Below are 18,958 nucleotides of genomic sequence, written 5' to 3' on the forward strand. Positions count from 1 at the left end.
ATGAGTTCATTCTTTAGTTATTAGGTAAACAAAAAAAAATATTGTGATACGACGAGTTTTGTGATTGATGTGAAACATAAACTAAATTTACCTATTTTCCTAAAATAGACTAATTTTGAATAAAAGTGCCTCCTGGAAAATTTTACGAATTTTTTTTCCTTCGACAACTATTTTTAGTGCAAAATATCAATTCACAAAAACCCCAATATTTACTTTTTTTATCAGCTCGAAATTTTTTTTCTCAAAAACGAAAATGATCGGATTTTTTGCCCAGTACTGTATAAATCGAACCATCCAACAGTTAAATCTTCTTAGATGAAAAATCAACAAAACGCTTCACATTTGAAGCATCCAGTTCCGCTCTCCTACTTTATATTAATAGTTATATTTGTAATTTACATAGTAAAGACTATTTTACTGTTCAACCCTGCACATTAGTACAGACACGGAAAACTTTATAGTATTTCTTGGCAAACTTTTCCTGGGATAAGCACAATAGCTTTTGCAATATATTCCGTACATAAGAAAATTTCCGGTAGATGGCGATGGTGACTGTGCTACTGATATTTGAATTTTCACGAATCACAGCATGCAATATTAGTGTGAAAGAATTGTGAAATTTACGCTTCGGAATATTTGCTGGTTGTGTTTAGGGAACTAAAAAATCCCATTACAATGGAGGACGCTTATTCTCCGTTTAGAATTATTAAGATGGAAGTCGATTATAGTTCCGCATGCGATGAGAAAATCCCCGTGGCCAAAGAATTGGCTAAAAACGAGAAAACATTCCATGAAGCCATTGACGTCCTTTTGCAGGTCGAGAAGGATGCTCGAATGGTGAGATTTATCAGTAACATTCCAAACCCACTGTTAACTTTACAATCGCCAGGGTTCAGATTTAGCGTCAACAATCCGGATTTTAATTGCAATCGTCGAAATTTGCTACGAACACGGCAACTGGAATGCTCTGAATGAATACATCGTCGTCCTGTCCCGCAAACGGTCCCAATTCAAGGAGGCAATTAGTAAGATGGTGCAGCATTGTCTCCTCTACTTAACCGTTCTGCCGGATTTGGAGACCAAGTTGCGGTTGATAGATACTTTGCGCCTGGTGACCGAAGGGAAGATTTATGTGGAAGTTGAAAGAGCTCGGTTGACAAGGATGCTCGCTAAGATTAAGGAGGACGGTGGGGATTTGGATGCCGCAACCGCACTTATGGCTGAACTTCATGTGGAAACGTACGGAACTATGGAGAAGAGGGAGAAGGTACACGTATTTACTGAGAGAATTTTGAATGATATATGCACAGGATTCTAATGACGCTTTCTAAAATGAAATGAACGTTTTTACATTACCCCTAGATCGAGTTAATATTGGAACAAATGAGATTATTTATCCTCAAGCATGATTTTGACAAAGCTCAAATATTAGCAAAGAAGATTTCTGTGAAATTTTTCGATGACCCCCAGCAGGAAGAACTTAAATTGAAGTATTATAAACTGAAAATTACAATGGATAAGGACTCCTCGTTCCTAGAGACTTCTCGCCATTACCAAGCTCTCTTCAACTGTTTAACATTGGACGAGCATAAGAAAAACGAGTTAATAATGAACGCCGTGATGTACTGCGTTCTGGCTCCTTATTATAATGAGCAGCACAACATGATGCATATCCTATCGGAAAATCTGAAACTGAAGGAGATTACACTGTTTAAGTAACACAATTAGCGTTTGTTGTCTGAGATAGATAATAAGGTTTGCCGCAACTTTTCAGCAACATTTTGCAACTTTTCACATCGAAGGAATTGATAGATTATAATGGATTTGAAAAGGGATACGGGTGTGAATTACTGAAGACAGCGATTTTCGATCAAAGGAAAGCAGTTGGTGTGAAGCATTGGCGTGAACTGAAAAGCAGGATTATCGAACATGTAAGTATATCTGGACTAATTCCATATCCAAGCGAGAATTGTGTCATTTTGCAACTGCCTGTCCGCAAATTGTGCAGGCAAAGCAAGTAAGATTGCATAGAAAGGTCAATCACACGCGCACCGATTTATTTTTGGCTAACGCTCTGCCCATTCTCTTCTATCATCAATGCAACCGTGAAATCCACGGAACTTTGTTCGACATTATGTTCGACAGAAAACCCTTGTAATATACTGTGAGTGGTGGATGATATCCTAGAAAATTGTGTTGGTACTCGGCTAATAATGCGTAGAGAATATTTGGCTAGAGCAAGAAGTGCAATTTTCCGCTGTGGTTTGTACGTGCATGAGAATGAAGTCTGCTCTTTGTTAGTTACGCGTGTACGGATACAATTAGGATATACATATCTTATGGAGGGAAAACGCACTTGGCTGAGAGCTATTCTGCATAAAAGTTTGAATTCTTAAAAAGTAACAACCCAAAAGAGAATTCAAATCTTTCCATGGCTCTATGATTAGTTGACTTTGGTTTTGCTCTGAAACTTAGCAATCGGAGTCGCTTATAAGGAATCCCATTATGAAATCGTTGAAGTACCAATTCTATGGTATTTTCAGATGAAATTTCTTCAGATAGATCGGCGATCACAAAGTGAAAGTAGGTTGATACGGTGCAATACCATTAGATTGTCACAACAAATTATATGGCGCCTTTCAAAAGTTCATGAAATAGAGTAAGTCAGAATGTCTGTAACAGCTTCTAGCGAAATCGCGAGGGTGAACTTCTCTGTGTACGTACCTTATATTTCTGACAACATCACTGCGATTTTCTAGTATCCCACCAAGAAATTAGAATAGCTGAACAGTTTTCTAAATAAGCTTTCTTCTTCCGATTGGAAAAAAACAGTTTTTTTCATCAATTGATGATGAAAAAGAATAATTCCCAGGATGTACGGGGGGATTGGTACCCACAATAGAGCAGAAAACCTGCCAAACCCCTGATGAACTAACACCATCTAGCACCATATCTCCGCCTCGGCATAGTGATCGTTGCGAGTTCTTTCTTAACGAAAACCTGCAGGCGGAGAAGGATAAAAATTATTCATCTGGCCCTAACAATGGGCAAACTATGCTAACTAGTCTATCAGGAGGGGGAAGGGAGAGGTTTAATATGGGCGTGCCAAACATACCTGGGAAAACTAGTTGTTAGCCATGGAAGCCTTGGACTGGGCTAACTACACAACGAAAGACTCGGTGAAGAAAGAGGACGAATGATTTGTACATTTTCTCTTGCAATATCCTCATCTTGTTCAGAATAAGAGCTGACAAGTAGTTAGCCGATATCCTGTTCCAATATAAGGCTGATGTCAATGCGTTGCGAGAAACTCGATGGATAGGGGACGGTTTTCTGGTGAAGAGCGATTCTACCATATACTCAACTGGCTATCCAGTGAACCAGGTGCTTGGAGTAGGTTTGCTAGTTGGTCGAAGATGAAGTCTGCTCTGATGGGGTTTACAAACATAAGCGACGGGCTATGCACTTTGTGTTTGCAAAATCCTAGAAGGATACTTTTTACGGGGCAATGGAAGTACCGCCGGAATCATGTTTCAGGAGTGATATCAAAATCAAGCGTGGGAATCTGAACAGCCAATTAGGGGCGGACCTGTCCGTCGGAAAGAGATTCATCAACAAACGTTTTTTTGGGGTAAGTTAGGTGAATGTGGTGAAATGTTGGACCCCCACAATGGTACGCCGTCGAACTACCAGCTTAACTTTTCCCCGTCAGTAGAGAATTAACCTAAAACCGGCTAGTCCTTCCACTTACCCGACTTAGGGAGCCTTCCAGTTAAGGAGTTCCTTTCTCCAACGGGAGGGGAGAACAGAAGGGAATGGTTGGCTCAAGGAACCTCCTTTGTCATTCGATCCCTCTACTGATACCCGAACGTAATGCGCAACACGACTCCATATGCCAGCGCTCCTCAGCTTCTTTCTAGCAACGTTCGCTGCAGAGAGTTCTGCATAATGTTGGTAATGAAGCCTGTCCCAACTTTCACACGAGGAAAACGTTTGATTGGCGTCGTCCGCCATTCCATTGCAAAGCACACAATCAGAGACTGTGCCTTCCCAGTCTTGTGCAGGCAAGACTGAAAACCTCCATGCACTCACTGGATAAGGAAATGATAAATTCACCTTGCTTTCGATTCTGAAACGGATCTAAATTACCGATGAGCCGCACAGTTCATTTGCTTCTTCACTCATTTTGCCAAAGAAGTTACCACTCAGTGAGTGTGCATTGCCGATCTTCACGGGCAACCATATTTCTTAAATCTTTGCCCTTGCAGATGCAGATGGTTTTACGTGACTTATCAAGCAGCGCAACGGGAATCATTTCGGCATCAGCCCATATTTCCGCGCTGGTAGATATAGGGCCCCCATTATTGACTATTACCACCAGCTTAGCTGCAGCCTTGTCCGTTGCTGCTTTGATTTGCTCGAAGAAGCTCATCTTCGACCAAGGTATTTAATAATTGGCTTTGACTCAATATCAACACGCTAATCAATAGTGGACGTAAGGTCACACTTCTCTTTCTGGTCAACATGCCTACTTCTGCTTTTTCTATGAGCAGTCATCCATCCGCTTACCCGTCGAATCAATATGTTAAGTCTGCTTTGCACCCGTTCAACATTGCGTTCGGCAGTAAGTACAACTTCATCTGCATAATCGACTATGCGCGATTCTTTTAACCTGTCAAGTCGCAAGATACTATCATGGAAAGTGTTTCAGAGGTCGGACCCTAGAATGGATCCCCATGCTATACCCAACGTGATCTCCATCTTCCTTTGGCTCTCTAGCGTTTCATAGAGCAGTGAGAGGTCTCCCAGATAATAATAATAATAATTGTTGTTAATTGGCAAGGAGGAATTATCTGTCTCATACATAATAAGGGAGATATTACGTTGCTGAGTACCATCTATAAGATGGAATAGCCCCATACGCCCAGAACATCATTGGCCCATACCAAAGAGGCTTCACTCCAGGCAAATCAGCAACAAATCAGATTTTCTCTCTGGGGCAAGCGATGGAAAAATTGTTGGAATATGGACAACAGTTACACCATCTGCACTTAAAGCCGCCTATGATAGCATAGCCAGGGTAAAACTGTACACGGCCATGAGAGAATTCGGTATCCCGACGAAATTAATAAGACAGACTAGGCTGACCCTGACCAATGTGTGAGGCCAGATAAAAGCAGCAGGACCACTCTCAAGACCATTCGACATCAACAACGGTCTACGACAAGGGAAGCCCTATCATACGTCCTCTTTAACCTGGCCTGGAGAAAATGATTCGCGATGCAGATGTGAATGCGATGGACACCATCCCCTTCAAGTCCACCCAACTACTGGCCTATGCTGACGATATCGACATCATGGGAAGAACCACCCGAGACGTACAAACTGTCTTCATCCAGATCGAGCAAGCGGCGATTGGCGGGAGATCTTGGGCTGCACATCAATGAAGACAAGACAAAATATATGGTGGCAACGTCAGCATCGAAGACGAATCAACCAACAACATCAAACCACACTGGTCAAACACGAAGAAAAATAAAGATAGGAGAATACAACTTTGAGACCGTTGACAATTTTTCTTATCTAGGGTCGAAAATCACAACCGATAACAGCTACGATGATAAAATCCGCGCAAGGTTGTTGTCAGCCAACAGAGCCTATTTCAGCTTACAAAGACTGTTCCGCTCGAAACGTCTCACCATAGGGTCAAAGCTCTTACTGTACAAGACTGTGATCCTGCCAGTCCTCGTGTATTCCTCGGATACTTGGGTTCTTAACAAGAAAAATTGCGAACTCTTCTCCGCGTTCGAGATGGACGATTCCGTAGCCTACACAATGACGAAATCTATGTGCGATACCATGACCGTCCGGTTGTGGATAAAATCCGACTCAATAGTTTACGGTGGGCGGGACACTTAATCCGTATGGATGAGGATGATCCCACCCGGAAAGTCTATAAGGGCAATATCTATGGTAGAAAAAGAAGACGAGGCAGACCCTGCCTAAGATGGAGCGATGGCGTGGGCCAGGACGCCAGACAGCTTTTATGGATATCGAATTGGTGGACCTCGGTGCAAAACCAGGATGTCTGGAGTTCCTTATTAAGGCAGGCCTAGACCAGATACCGGTTGTTGCACCGTTGATGATGATGATGATGAATAATTGTTGGCGGAACAATCCGTGTTGTACAGTACACTGTAGGAGGCAATGTGGTCAGCATTACACTCGCCCGAGATTATTACCCCGATTTGACTTAGGTACTCATTCACACCTGAGCCGACTGGTATCCGAAATTCAGCCACGATAACAAATCCCTCTGACGTCCGTGAGATTTGAACCGCGCTCAGCGCTCTAACAACTTGAGCCATCCGGACACTCTGCGACGGTCTCCCACATAATCCCTCAATTTTCGCCATCTTAAGTGCTGTTGCCATCAATCCGTACAGGATGTCTGAGTATGAGGGCTTTCCGCAAATCCTCGATTTTCTGGATGACAAGTGTATTGCTGATTCCCCCCTCCACCGTTCTCCAGTCACATTTGTGTATAGCGCTGCGGAGTGTCCTATTAGCTGATCGGCACTCCGCCATTATAGCGCATGCCCTCTCCTGGTGGTGTAAGTATTGTGCTAAACGGCACTCCTTCTGTAGATCGTCGGTTTTCACCATCTACCAGCGCATAATGGGGTAATCATGACTAGGGCTACCCCGAAACATGGAAGCTTCACAGGCCGTCGTTATCAGGTTTCTTGTTGACTTTATTACAGTGCCAGCTGCAACGCCACCGTACTGAGGGCTTCGAAGAATCTTCCGATGTTCACCCTCGTGATGTTCCACGGGGGGGAATACCTGGCGACGACGAATAGTGTCAACCGTTTGAACACGATGTGCTATGGGGCATCGTCCACCGACGGCACCAGCTATTTCGGCGGAAAGGTTATCTTAGGGATGGTTTCTTCAATTCTGGGCGCCGGAACGTTGCCTCTACTAGAATCCGCTCTTCCGTGCCCAAAACGATGTCTCCCGTATTCTCGAGCGTGCGTCGAAAGTCCAGCATCGTCACATTCGGTGTTAGGTAAACACTTACATCCCTAAACACGGGATCCAGGCAAAGCCATTCTCCTGGCCTTGGGCAAAAGCCCGACGGTGAATGCCGTCCTGACCCCAGATGGCAGCGGCACCCGATAAGTCGAAATGCCATTATTGCTCGCTGATTAGCACTAGATCAGGTTTTACATGTGCAGCGAACTTCGCTCATGAGCACACATTGCACTCCGCTGCATATTAATTTACAGGATGCGGATTATGCTAGCCGTGTCTTAGCCCTTTACAGTTCCGCCTTGAAGACTGGACACCGCTTCAAACCCGCAGTGTATGCGGTGCTTTCATTCGTACTGCTACTGCTTGCTTGTTTTCCGTATTGGAGACACTTCTGCTCCATTGTCTTCGGGCTTTATCTTATAGCGCGACTGAAAAATTTCGCATGTTTCTTGCCTTCCGTCGGTTTAATGAGTAGAACCGAAGGTGTAGTCCTTTTACCTTTTTCTGTTAGTAATTTACCATTCGTAACCGCCTTGGCTTTGGGTTGATGGTTTCCGGGTGTAGCGTGTTGTTTCTTTGTGTCTTTCTTTTTTTGGGTCTTGGAGACTGCTTATATGAAGTCTTCTTTAGACGGGTCTTCCTCTTTCTACTTTTTCCATAGTTCGCTTTGCATTGAGCTGTTAGCGAACCTTTTGTTGCTTACAGTGTTCTCAGCGTAAAGTGTTGTGTTTTCCGCTGCTGTCCATATTCGCCTGTAGACGCGAATGTAGTCCCGTAGTTTACAAGTTCCATCTTGGAGGAATCTTCCAGACCGCATGCGTTTCACCACCGTTGCCCATTTCCTGATGAGCCAGGATAGTCGACTGCGCGCCTACTAGGTTTGTGTTCCATGTGTTTAGGTCTAGCTTTTTTCCGGACAGAAAGGTTATGGGGTTGCCATCCCCGCACTGGCAGCCGCCTTACTTCCCACGGCGTCTCGTTATTTCGTCGGGCGTTTCAGCTCTTATTGACTTTTTTGCTGAGCGACGCATTTTCGTGCTGCACCCAAACTCAACGACCTCTTCTTTCTACCTTGGTGAACGTGAGAATATATGGTGGCCAATTTAGACTTGGATCACTTCCCTGATGGAATCGTTTTCCAGGCTGGAATAACAAATTAACCTCAAATCCCCTTCTTTCAATCAGGTAAGAGTATATGCTGCGGTGATCCATAACAAAGTTTTCTATACTAGCTACAAGAGGAAATGGATGCCACAATTACTGCAGTTATTAGATATCCTGAAGATGAAGTGACAACAATCACATGGAGAACGCCATCATTTGTGTGGCTGTAAACATATAAGGCTCTAGTCGCAAAAAAAAGCTGGAAGGACTGGTTCGAATTGGTTTGTGGCGCAGCAGGGTTAGCAACATTCGAAATTTATTTCGACAGACAGATGCTACCACCGGTGCTCTCCGTAGTGTATTTGAAGTCGCCACGAGGGGGGAAATCTAACGGTGGAAAAATTAGACTGATTTTGACTGTAGGATTTCGCTCCAGGTTTAGGAGCCTCACAATTGTACAGTAGAGAGTGGATAATGCTTCTTACGAACAATTATATGCAGTTCAGGAGAGGTTTCCTAAAGGTGACATTGAGATTGTAGTGGATGATCCGAATGGCAAGGTGGGTTCTAACAAATTTAGTCTTTTAGGCTGAAGTGTATGCGATCCTAAGAACGGCAACCTGGATGATTGACGAGCGCTTCAAGGGCAGACGCGTCGCAATTTGTAGTGATAGTCAAGCTGCATTGAGGGCGTTGAACAGTCCTTTGATCACTTCAAAAATTGTTCAGGAATGTAGAAATCGATTGAACTCTGTTTCTAGATTCAATACGCTGGAACTACTCTGGGTACCCTGTCATTTTGATGTAAAGGGAAATGAAATCTCGGATGCTTTAGTAAAAGAGGGTTCAGTTTCCCCCATGACCATACTGGAACCAGCAATTGGGGTGTCAGTAGCATTGGCTAAACCTGCTATCAACAACTGGGGACAAGCTGCCTATAATGGCAGGTGGCTAAGCCGTAATGCTGCAACCGTTTCTAGATTGGCCCAGACATCCCAGACAGGGATCTATTTGAATAGGCATTACAGGAAACTGTGTAATATGACGTCTGAATTCTTGGAGCCACATAGTGATGGATGCGTTGGAGATTTTCACCGAAATAAATATTGGATCAACGGGGTCTTCTCCTGGAGATTTTCTAAATCTTAAGACATGATCAAACTGCCAATATCATTATACCCATATTTCAAATATCCCTCCATACGAACGAACCTGTCAGTGCAGGTTCTGAAATTATATCCAACAAAGCGAGCACCGAAATGAAAATTACTGGCAGTTGCAGTCGTTAGTAGCACTCATTTGTGATGCTCTTCGTATATTCGCTCCTCTAAATATTTTGGGGCGGCCAATTGTTGACTGCTGGAAACCAAGTTTTATGAGAGAGCGGCCTTACCTGTATTGTTCCCATATAAGAGCATACTGAGAGCCACATATTGATGTTGGGATAATTGTATTCCCACTTTTAAGTAGAATGGTGAAGGCATATACAATGCTGTTAGAGGGTTGAGCAACATTGAATCCTGCACAAAGGTCAAACGAGAAAATTTAGCCTGCGCCGCCTGAGAATTTGGGATTTGTAGGCATTATTCTTCACCCGATTCCTTATGACGCATCACTGTCATTTACTACTACTCTTCCGATTCCAAATTCCGTTTTTCAAGCAACAGGACTCTGAGACAATCCGCATAGGAACTAGTGTCCTTAATCTTATTTTATTTATATATCTATACAACTTAATAATCAATCAATCAATCAATAATCAATCAATCTCAGGTAAAAACTGATTTCTTTTCAGAACATTCGCATTATATCCTACTACTACACTCGCATCTATTTAGGACGCATGAGCGAATTATTGAACATATCTAAACGCAGATGTGAGGATTATATCACGAAATTAGTGTCATCGGGAACAGTCTCCATTAAAATTGATCGGCCCTCTGATATCGTGTACTTCACGAAGAAGAAGCAGCCTTCCGACGTACTGAATGATTGGTCAAAGAGTGTTGATCAGTTTATGAAGTTAGTGAATCACACAGCGCATCTGATCAATAAGGAGCAATGTTTAAACAATGTCCTCAATGAATCAAGTTAAAATATTGAGTTCGATTAATTACTTTTGATTTGGTTGTGAGTTTCAAAACAATGTTTTTTGAATGTTGAATTCGTTCCTATCAAAATATGAGTAACACTAAGTATTTATATAAGTTTTGATTATTATTATAATAATAATAATAATCGTTGGCGCAACAATCCATGTTGGGTCAGGGCCTTGAAGTGTGTTAGAGCACTTCATTCAAGACCGTAACGGTACACTAGGAGGCAATGTGGTCAGCATTGCGCTGATTATTATTGATTGAAACAAATGGAAAGTTTTTCTCTTTCTACGCATATTTACTAATTTTAGTGTATATAAGGTATTTCGGAAACCATTTGGTCTAATTTTCAGTGCAGCCTTTGGCTATCGAAAACGAGCTATTTTTTTGGAATGTGCGTACGCTCCTCGACAATGGTAGCGAGATTCCCCAAAATGTTCGCTTTCGGCAATTCAAACGGGAATTCCAACGATATAAGCAGAACATTCTTTTGCTTTCCACTCTGGTTTGTGGTGTTCTGTTTCCGTACATCCGATCCCACAACCTGGCATTGGGCTTGTTCACGTCTTTGGCTTCCCTTTCTTCCGTTTGTTTCGTAGAGACTCTGTAGTCTCTTCGGCAGTGCGAACCTCCATATGGGGGCTCCCGCCACTGTATACACTGTATCCATTGAGGAGAAGCGTACCGAAGATGTTCCCTCCCTTCCTTTGAGGGGTATCCATCGTCCGACATATTCTGTCTGCTCTGTTCTATTCGACCGCCAGACTCAAAGCTGGGATTACCCGCTGAAGTCTGGGGCGTGATTTTGCTAAACCTGCTTATTTTGAAGGTTTGACGCACACACAGTACCACAGGCTATGCTTCCTCCCCCCCCCCTCACACACAAATGTTTTGAATTTCGGAGTAGAATTAGGAGGCAAAAAAAATTTACACGCGTTTTTCTTAAAGCCGCCGTTCTCATACCGTCGCAATAATTTCTCCGAAACTATTGAACCGATCCTTATGAAATTTTTACCTCGTATTGTACATACGTGCTGCAAGGCCCGAATTTCAAAATTTTGTATTTTATGGTAATTTTGGGTCATCGCCTTACTAAATAAAGTCCTTTTTGATTCGTTTTTCTCCGACCATTTTTTATTTCATAATAATTGTCACCGCTTACTATCCTTATTTGCATGGCGAGTGCCGCCATTTTCGAAAAAAATAACTATTTAATGAAAAAAGATCGTATACTTCAAGAGTGAAGAAGGAGAAGAATTTCATCAATATCTACTTCGAATTTTCAAAACCAGGCCTGCTTTATGGTTTTGTGTAAAACAAGGTTTTAAATTGAAGGAAAATTTGCTAAGTCCTATTATTACAAACAAAGGGGCAGTTTACGTAAAATTTCTACTCCCTAAGAAATAAAATGTCAGTACAACATCAAATTGTACATCGGACATATTCGACGTACATATATATATTATGAGATACGTATAAATGAAATCTGTCGTCGCGTGAATTCGCCTGCAGCGGCGCGGACTCAAAGCGAAGAAAAATTCGTTGGACCTAATGGTGAGCTTTGATGGCCTACTAGTCGTCGAGTGGGGACACAGATCACTGAAACAAGTTGTAAACAATTTCATTTTAATAGCAGAAAAGAAGTGTGAAAAACATATTCATAAAATGGTAATTTTATTGTAATTAATTAAAAAAACCACAGAGATTTCTACAGTCGGGACCAGGGTATCAGTTAGCATCGTGATTTTCCAGTAAACTTTGCCTTCATTGAAAAGTGAACGCAACTCATCCGTCTATGCCAGGCATGTTGCGCGAATCAACTCGCAAATACCACATCTTTCATAAGTACTACTACAATTTAGAGATTTCTGGCCGGACCTAGCACCTGTATTACTGCTCGAGTGGTAGGTCGTCGGGACCCTCGGCAGGTACCGGGTATGCTGGTACCACCGAACATTCGCGGAAAAAGCTACAGAATGTACCGGCCCTTGCGCCTTTGCAATGAAAAGAAAACTAAACTTATTGGTAGTGTTGGCGTCAGCTACCCGAAGCACAACACCATGTCGCCTTTTCGTTTATTACCCCCTGAGCAGACGCAACACTCTGATTGATACAGGCGCTGAGGTTTCGGTTCTCCCTGCATTCAAGCACCATCGATTAACGCCTCAGACTTTGAACTTGGCAGCAGCAAATTCATTACCGATCTGCACTTATGGCTGCAGGAAATTAGACCTAACTTTTGGACTTCAACGTATGTATTCGTCGCGTTTCATTAAAGCAGATGTTAGCACTCCCATTTTGGGCGCTGACTTCTTGTTCGTTAGGGAATCTGCAACGCACGTTCCTCATTGATCGCACAACCAACATTACGTCATCGGGAACGATCTCCATCTGCCCATCCAACACTCTATACGTCATTTTCGAAGACGATACCGACCGACGCGTTCGTATGCTTCTTCAAAAATACCGCAGCATAGGTACCGACTGTAGCCTCTTCGAGCCAATAAAGTATGGTATTCAGCACTACATCAACACCAACGGCTTTCCTATCTTTTCTAAGGTGCGTCCACCATCGCCACTCCACATGGGCCCTACACCAAACGGCGAATGGAGACTATTCCGGACCGATATTCAACACCATTCATCCATCACTTTGCGCATTTTCTCGCTGGTAGCCGTATTTTTTCTACCTAGACGTAGCCGCCTAGTCTGTAGCTCTTGAAGACATTCTGAAAACGACAATATGCACACATTTTAAACTCTTTGAGTTCACCAGGATGACTATTGTACCGTGCAATGCGGGGCAACATTTCAGAGATTCATCCACTTTATATACATCTAAATATTCATACATTAAAAAGTCGGGAAACCGGAAGCTGGGCGCTTCAGGTATGAAAGGTTTTGTTATTATATATTAGTATATTTGAGTGTAGAACTATCCCATTTGCACGTAGCCCGTTAAGAATATGCATTTAGCATGTCAGATTTAGTACTCCAGGTTGTAAATTTACACGGTAAAGACAACTTGGAGCTACTACTGTTGGGCATAATATGTTTCATAATATATTTTATACTGCTACCAACTTTTATAACTCTGGGATAAACTTAAGAGGGGTTTTACTCATAAGTTCCTAGTAATATACTATTATTAACTCAATTTGAACAGATATGGAGAGTATTTTAAGGCCTGGGCACCATACAGAGGCAGCTTCAAATTCCCCCCAAATTTTAACGTAGGAGGATATTACTCACTGCATGTATGGGGGTCCACCTTATCACCAAATTTCGTGTCAATCGGTATAGCCGTTTCTGAGAAAAGTGCCTGTGACAGACACACTGAGTGGAGTAGCAGAAAATCAAATGCCAGAGGGCGCAGTTTATTAGAAGCTTTTGCGCAGATGGACATCGTTTTAGCTAACGAAGGTGCTGTAAACACCTTTCAGAAAAGTGGGGCAGGTTCGGTTGTAGAACTGACCTTTGTCAGCCCTGCGCTGGCGCGTGGTATGTCCTGGTGCGTCAGCGAACGCTACACCCACAGCGATTACCAGGCGATCTTCTTTGAGACATGTATCCAGTCACAAGGCAAAGACCTATCATGCCCGAAACCGAGAAAGATTTCTGGGTGTTCTGCAAAAACATTGGATGAACAGACCTTCATAGAGGTATGGTTGGATCAGTCTGATAAAGCAGGTGCCTCTACGGAAAGAGCCGTCCATGTGGTTGAATGCATCGCTAAAGCATGTGACGCGTCTATGCCTAGGAGGTGCTCATTCCCCACTAGGAGACCAAACTGCCTGCTACCGAGCCAGAAGAGCGGCTCAGAGGGCGGTAGGTAGAGTCGATCAAGGGCAGAAAGAGTGCGCCTATAAGGCAGCCCTAAAAACCCTCAAGCTCGCCATTCAGCGAAGCAAGAGGAAATGCTTTAAGGAGCTCTGCTCAGAAGCAGACATAAACCCGTGGAGAGTGCCCACAGAATCGTGATGGGACTATTCAGAGGCCGTTCATCTCCGCAGATAACGTGGTCTACCCTCTTGCTGAAAATCATCCAGGGGTTATTCCCCCGTAAGAGGAGAGCACCGACACATTCCAGCCACCTCTGAATGTGACGGTAATTCCGCCAGTCACCAGAGATGAGCTGCTGGATATCTGCGCAAGAATGGGAGACAAAAAAGCGACGGGACTGGACGGAGTACCGAATAAGGCCCTTAAGCTTGCCATGAAATCCAGACCGGACATGTTCGCTGCGTTGTTCGAAGCGTGCATGTCCGAGGGGATATTTTCAGCTGCATGGAAGCGGCATAACTTGGTACTTCTGCCTAAGCCTGGTAAATCTCCTGGTGAACCATCCTCATACCGACCCATATGTCTTTTGGACACTGTGGGGAAAATGTTAGAGTGGGTAATCTATAATTGATTACTCCCGGTTGTTGAGAGCCAAGGCGGCCTTTCAGATCGGCAGTATGGGTTTTGTAAAGCCAGATCAACCACTGATGCCATCAAATTGATTACTGGCTTGGTCGAAGATGCAATTCACGGAAAGGGTAGTACCAGCAAATATTGCGTGGTAGTAACCCTGGATGTGAAAAATTCAATTCGGCCATAGCTCTCGGCGGAATTTAAATTATTAAATTCGATTCAATGTCTGTCTGTCCGTCTGTTTGTCTTTTTTTCACAGACAACAAGTGACGTAATTTTATGTTGGGTTTAAGGGGGAGCGGAGCTTCTGATATATATTTTTTTTTATAAAATGTAGGCATATGTTTGATACCCCAGGTGGAAAGGGCTATTAGTACTGTGGACGCAATTTCCACTTGACGGCTTAACCCGAGATACTTAAATCGCTCAATTCTGGGCAGATTACTGCCATTGACAATGATAATGCCTGTTTCATGGGGATTGGTCGTTAAAAATTTAGTTTCATTCGAATTCAATATGAGACCGCTCATTCCAGCGAGCGATCATTCCATTTTTGGGCAAGTTGCTTGAGATCGTTTTTGCTATTAGACGCCAGGAGAACATAATCTGCATAACGCAATGTATCGGGCGCAGGATATTGGATGTCCCGTGTGACATTTTCTATAACAACAAGGAAGGAAGGTGAGATTATGAACACACCGACAGACACGCGATGCGATTTCGATACACCAGCCATACTTCGAACTTTACTTTTCGGATTGTGATAGAGAAATTTAACCCAATGCATGAGTTCCTCTGCTATAGGTGTTGTCGTAGGGCATACGAGATTAGTTCATGTGGCACACGGCCAAATGCCTTCTCCAGATCCACAGTAGATCTACTATAGGCAGAACCCTTACAAAAATGACCCCACTTGCAAATGTGCTTGCAGAAGCTTATCTGTACACATCAGAGACGCTAAACAAGGAAAAGGCATAATCTTCGTCAAATCGTATTGGTCAGAGAGAGATCGGTGAGCTTTTGCTATTCTGGTACTACGGCGTGCTCACCCATTAGCAAAAAGTTGTTTCACGTATTCACTTATACATAAGCAAAAACTTACCAATCTCACCAATACATTGGCAAGTCGGGGCGGTATGTCAAACACAGCTGATTGGGTTTTCGGTACATCTCGCTCATGCTCAAGGGCAAAACAATTTGAAGTCGTGTGTACTCGCACTGATTTCCCCCCTTGAGGGGCAAGGGGGAGTGAGGTAGCTGTCTAGTATCTAACTGTGTCCAGATCGAGAAATAGAATGTAGAGAGGGCTGTTGTGCGTGAGTAACAGCGCTTCGTGTATTGTGTCAGTAGTTCCGCAGTTCTTGACAAATTTCGCTTGATTCACGGTTATGTGAACGATTTCGCGAATATGGTTGTAAAGAATGCGTATGAGAAAGTAACCGGATTGGATGGTAATTTGGACAATCTGCTGGACTACCTTTCTTTTTCCCTATTGGAACTGTGGTACTTTCTTGCCCGTCAGATGGTATTCTACCTTCCTAAATAACCCGATTAAAGAATTCACTGAGCCATAGTGTTGGGTCCCAGCTCTTCGCTTTCCAGAGTTCAAGTGCGATTTTGTCAGGTGCTGTTGTTTTCCCCGATTTTATTCGTTTTACTGCTTCCTCATCTTTGCTTCTTGGTTTTCATTCTTATGAATTTGTCAATTGGCGAGTGTTTTTTTGTTGTCAAACTTGGGGTAGAGGCGTTTCTTTTCACGGATCTTTACTTCAGCGTTGTCCTTACAAAGCCTGTCTTGGTTGATGAAGTGCTTACCTGGCTTGGTGGTCCCGGGGTTTGCATAGCCGACCATGTTTTTAACTTGATTCCACGATTCTTTCACATTGGTAATGGTTGATAATCGTGTGTGATAACTTTTTTCTTCCTCTCACGAAATCCCCAGCATTTAATGCGCGGTGAGCCAGCAGGCTTCTCATGCTGTTCTATCGGGGGCTTGGTTCGCAAGACGGCAATTAACGGTCGATGCTGAGGGAACGGCTTCGCAGTCAGTGACGGTGGGAAAATTTTGGCGTCTTATGAGAATATAGTCGATTTGCATTTTACTGATCGCGTTGAAAAATGTAGGAAGATAAGACAATCGTTTGATGAATCATCTATTCATAATTACATCAAGGTCATGGCTGTCCGCAAAATCGATTATACACTCACCACCATCATTGCGCGCTCCAAACTCCTTTCCCAATGGCACCTGTTGCCGTCCACCTTTTCACCCACATGACCATTAAGACCGCCTGCAATGATGGCATAGTCATTAGCGGGCGCGTTGGAGGTTTTTGCAACGAGAAGTTGCCAGAAGGCTTCATTCTCTGCTTCAGGTCGACCTTTCTGTAGTGCGTACGAAGGTGAAGAGGTGAATAGTGTATCCGATTCTTTAATGACATCACGGAAGCCCTCTGAGATGGCAGTGCGAATACTGTATTGAGTGTGTGGGCTACGAACAATAACACGTTCGCGATCTATATCCCAACGTTTGGCACCAAACCATCGGGTTTCTTGTGTTGCGAGTTCCTCGGTCTTTCTAGTTAGGATGCCACTATTTAGCGTGCAGACAATTAATTTGCTCGGGCTAATTTACTTACGTCCTCCATACACCAAGAAAGTAACGAAATTTCAGAAGCGATTCTGATTAATCTAACATGTAGGATGGAAGTAATAAAATTTGCATTTAGCAAAGTAGAAAAATGGAGAATCCACTTTTGAGGAAAACTAGAAGATGTAGAAGAAAAAAATAATCGTCAGTTGTAATTTTATTATTTGCTCTAAATTAATTAATTTTTTGGTTATATTTTCTAGAAGTGTATATTTTTTGAATTCAGTAATAGTTTCTTGAAATCTACCAGGATCTTTAAAGGCAGATATGAGAAATCACCCGCATCATCAATGGCGTAACAAACGGTATGCGGTCTAGAACTGCCTTAATAGGGAACTCCCGACATCCCGGTTGTGCGCCGAGGTCCACCAATTCAATATCCCTAAAAGCTGTCTGCTAGCTGTCTTGACCTATGCAATCGTTCCATCTCTTGCAGGGTCTGCCTCGTCTCCTTTTTCTACCCTACATATTGCCCTTATAGACTTTTCGGGTGGGATCATCCTCATCGGATTAAGTGACCCGCCCACCGTAACCTATTGGATTTTATCCACAACCTGACGGTCATGGTATCGGTAATAGATTTCGCCATTATGTATGCTAGGGAATCGCCCATCCTCATATAGGGGGCCAAAAATTCTTCGGAGGATTCTTCTCTTGAACGCAGCCAAGAGTTCGCAATTCTTTTTGCTAAGAACCCAAGTCTCCGAGGAATACATGAGGACTGGTAAGATCATTGTCTTGTACAGTAAGAGCTTTGACCCTATGGTGAGACGTTTCGAGCGGAACATTTTTTGTAAGCTGATATAGCCTCTGTTGGCTGCTAACCTAGATAGAGGAAATTATCAACGATCTCAAAGTTGTAATCTCTTATCTTTATTCTTCTCGTTTGATAAGTGCGATTTGATGTGGTTGGTTGGTTTTTGGTGCTGACGTTCCCACCATATATTTCGTCTTGTCTTCATTGAAGTGTCGCCCGCTCGATTTGGATGAAGGTAGCTTAGTAGTAAAAAGAACGCATGATAGAGCGTCTTATCTTAGGCCGTTGATGATCTTGAATGGTCTCAAGACTGATCCTGCTGCTTTTATCTGGCTTCGCAATTGATCAGGGTCAGCCTAGTCAGTTTTATCAATTTCGTTGGGATATCGAATTATCTCATGGCCTTGTACAGATGATTGAACTGAAGCCCATATTCCAACAGTTTTTCCATCGTTTGCCGCAGGGAGAAAATCTGATCTGTTGCTGATTTGCCTAGAGCGAAGCCTCTTTGATATGGGCCAATGATGTTCTGGGGTTATGGGGCTATCTGGGATAATATCTTATAGACGTATTACCTCTATAATTGCTGCACTGTGTTTCATCTTCCTTTTTATGTATGGGACAGATAATGCCTCATTGTCAGTCGTCAGGCGTTGATTCGCTGTCCCAGTTCATAATAAGTCTCTGCGCGTGCCTGCGTCCTTTGAGAATACAACATTACTCGGTATGCGGCACTCTTTCGTTCGGTTGTAAGTTAGTAACGGAACGAAAGATATCACAAATGCTATAGAAAATGTAGGGTGAAAAAAATGCAAGGGGTCGTTTAACGTTGTGCTGGGCATCGAAAGACCATTTCCTGGTAAGACTTTTCGGGTAGGAGCTCTTACACTTTTTGAA

The 18,958-nt window shown here is 43.1% G+C and overlaps 1 protein-coding gene across 1 annotated transcript; it reads left to right on the top strand.

Annotated features, from left to right (window-relative positions):
* Window positions 1-613: 613 nt before the first annotated feature.
* On the top strand, window positions 614-10,327 carry LOC119661564 (26S proteasome non-ATPase regulatory subunit 12-like). The gene is made up of 5 exons (XM_038070958.1): window positions 614-837; window positions 890-1,267; window positions 1,363-1,715; window positions 1,775-1,931; window positions 9,938-10,327. Exons 1-5 carry the CDS (start codon window positions 676-678, stop codon window positions 10,235-10,237), a joined length of 1,350 nt encoding a protein of 449 aa, XP_037926886.1. The 5' UTR covers window positions 614-675; the 3' UTR covers window positions 10,238-10,327.
* The last annotated feature ends 8,631 nt before the right edge of the window (window positions 10,328-18,958 follow it).

Source organism: Hermetia illucens, chromosome 1 (genome assembly GCF_905115235.1).
Source record: "Hermetia illucens chromosome 1, iHerIll2.2.curated.20191125, whole genome shotgun sequence".
Lineage (NCBI taxonomy): Eukaryota > Metazoa > Arthropoda > Insecta > Diptera > Stratiomyidae > Hermetia > Hermetia illucens.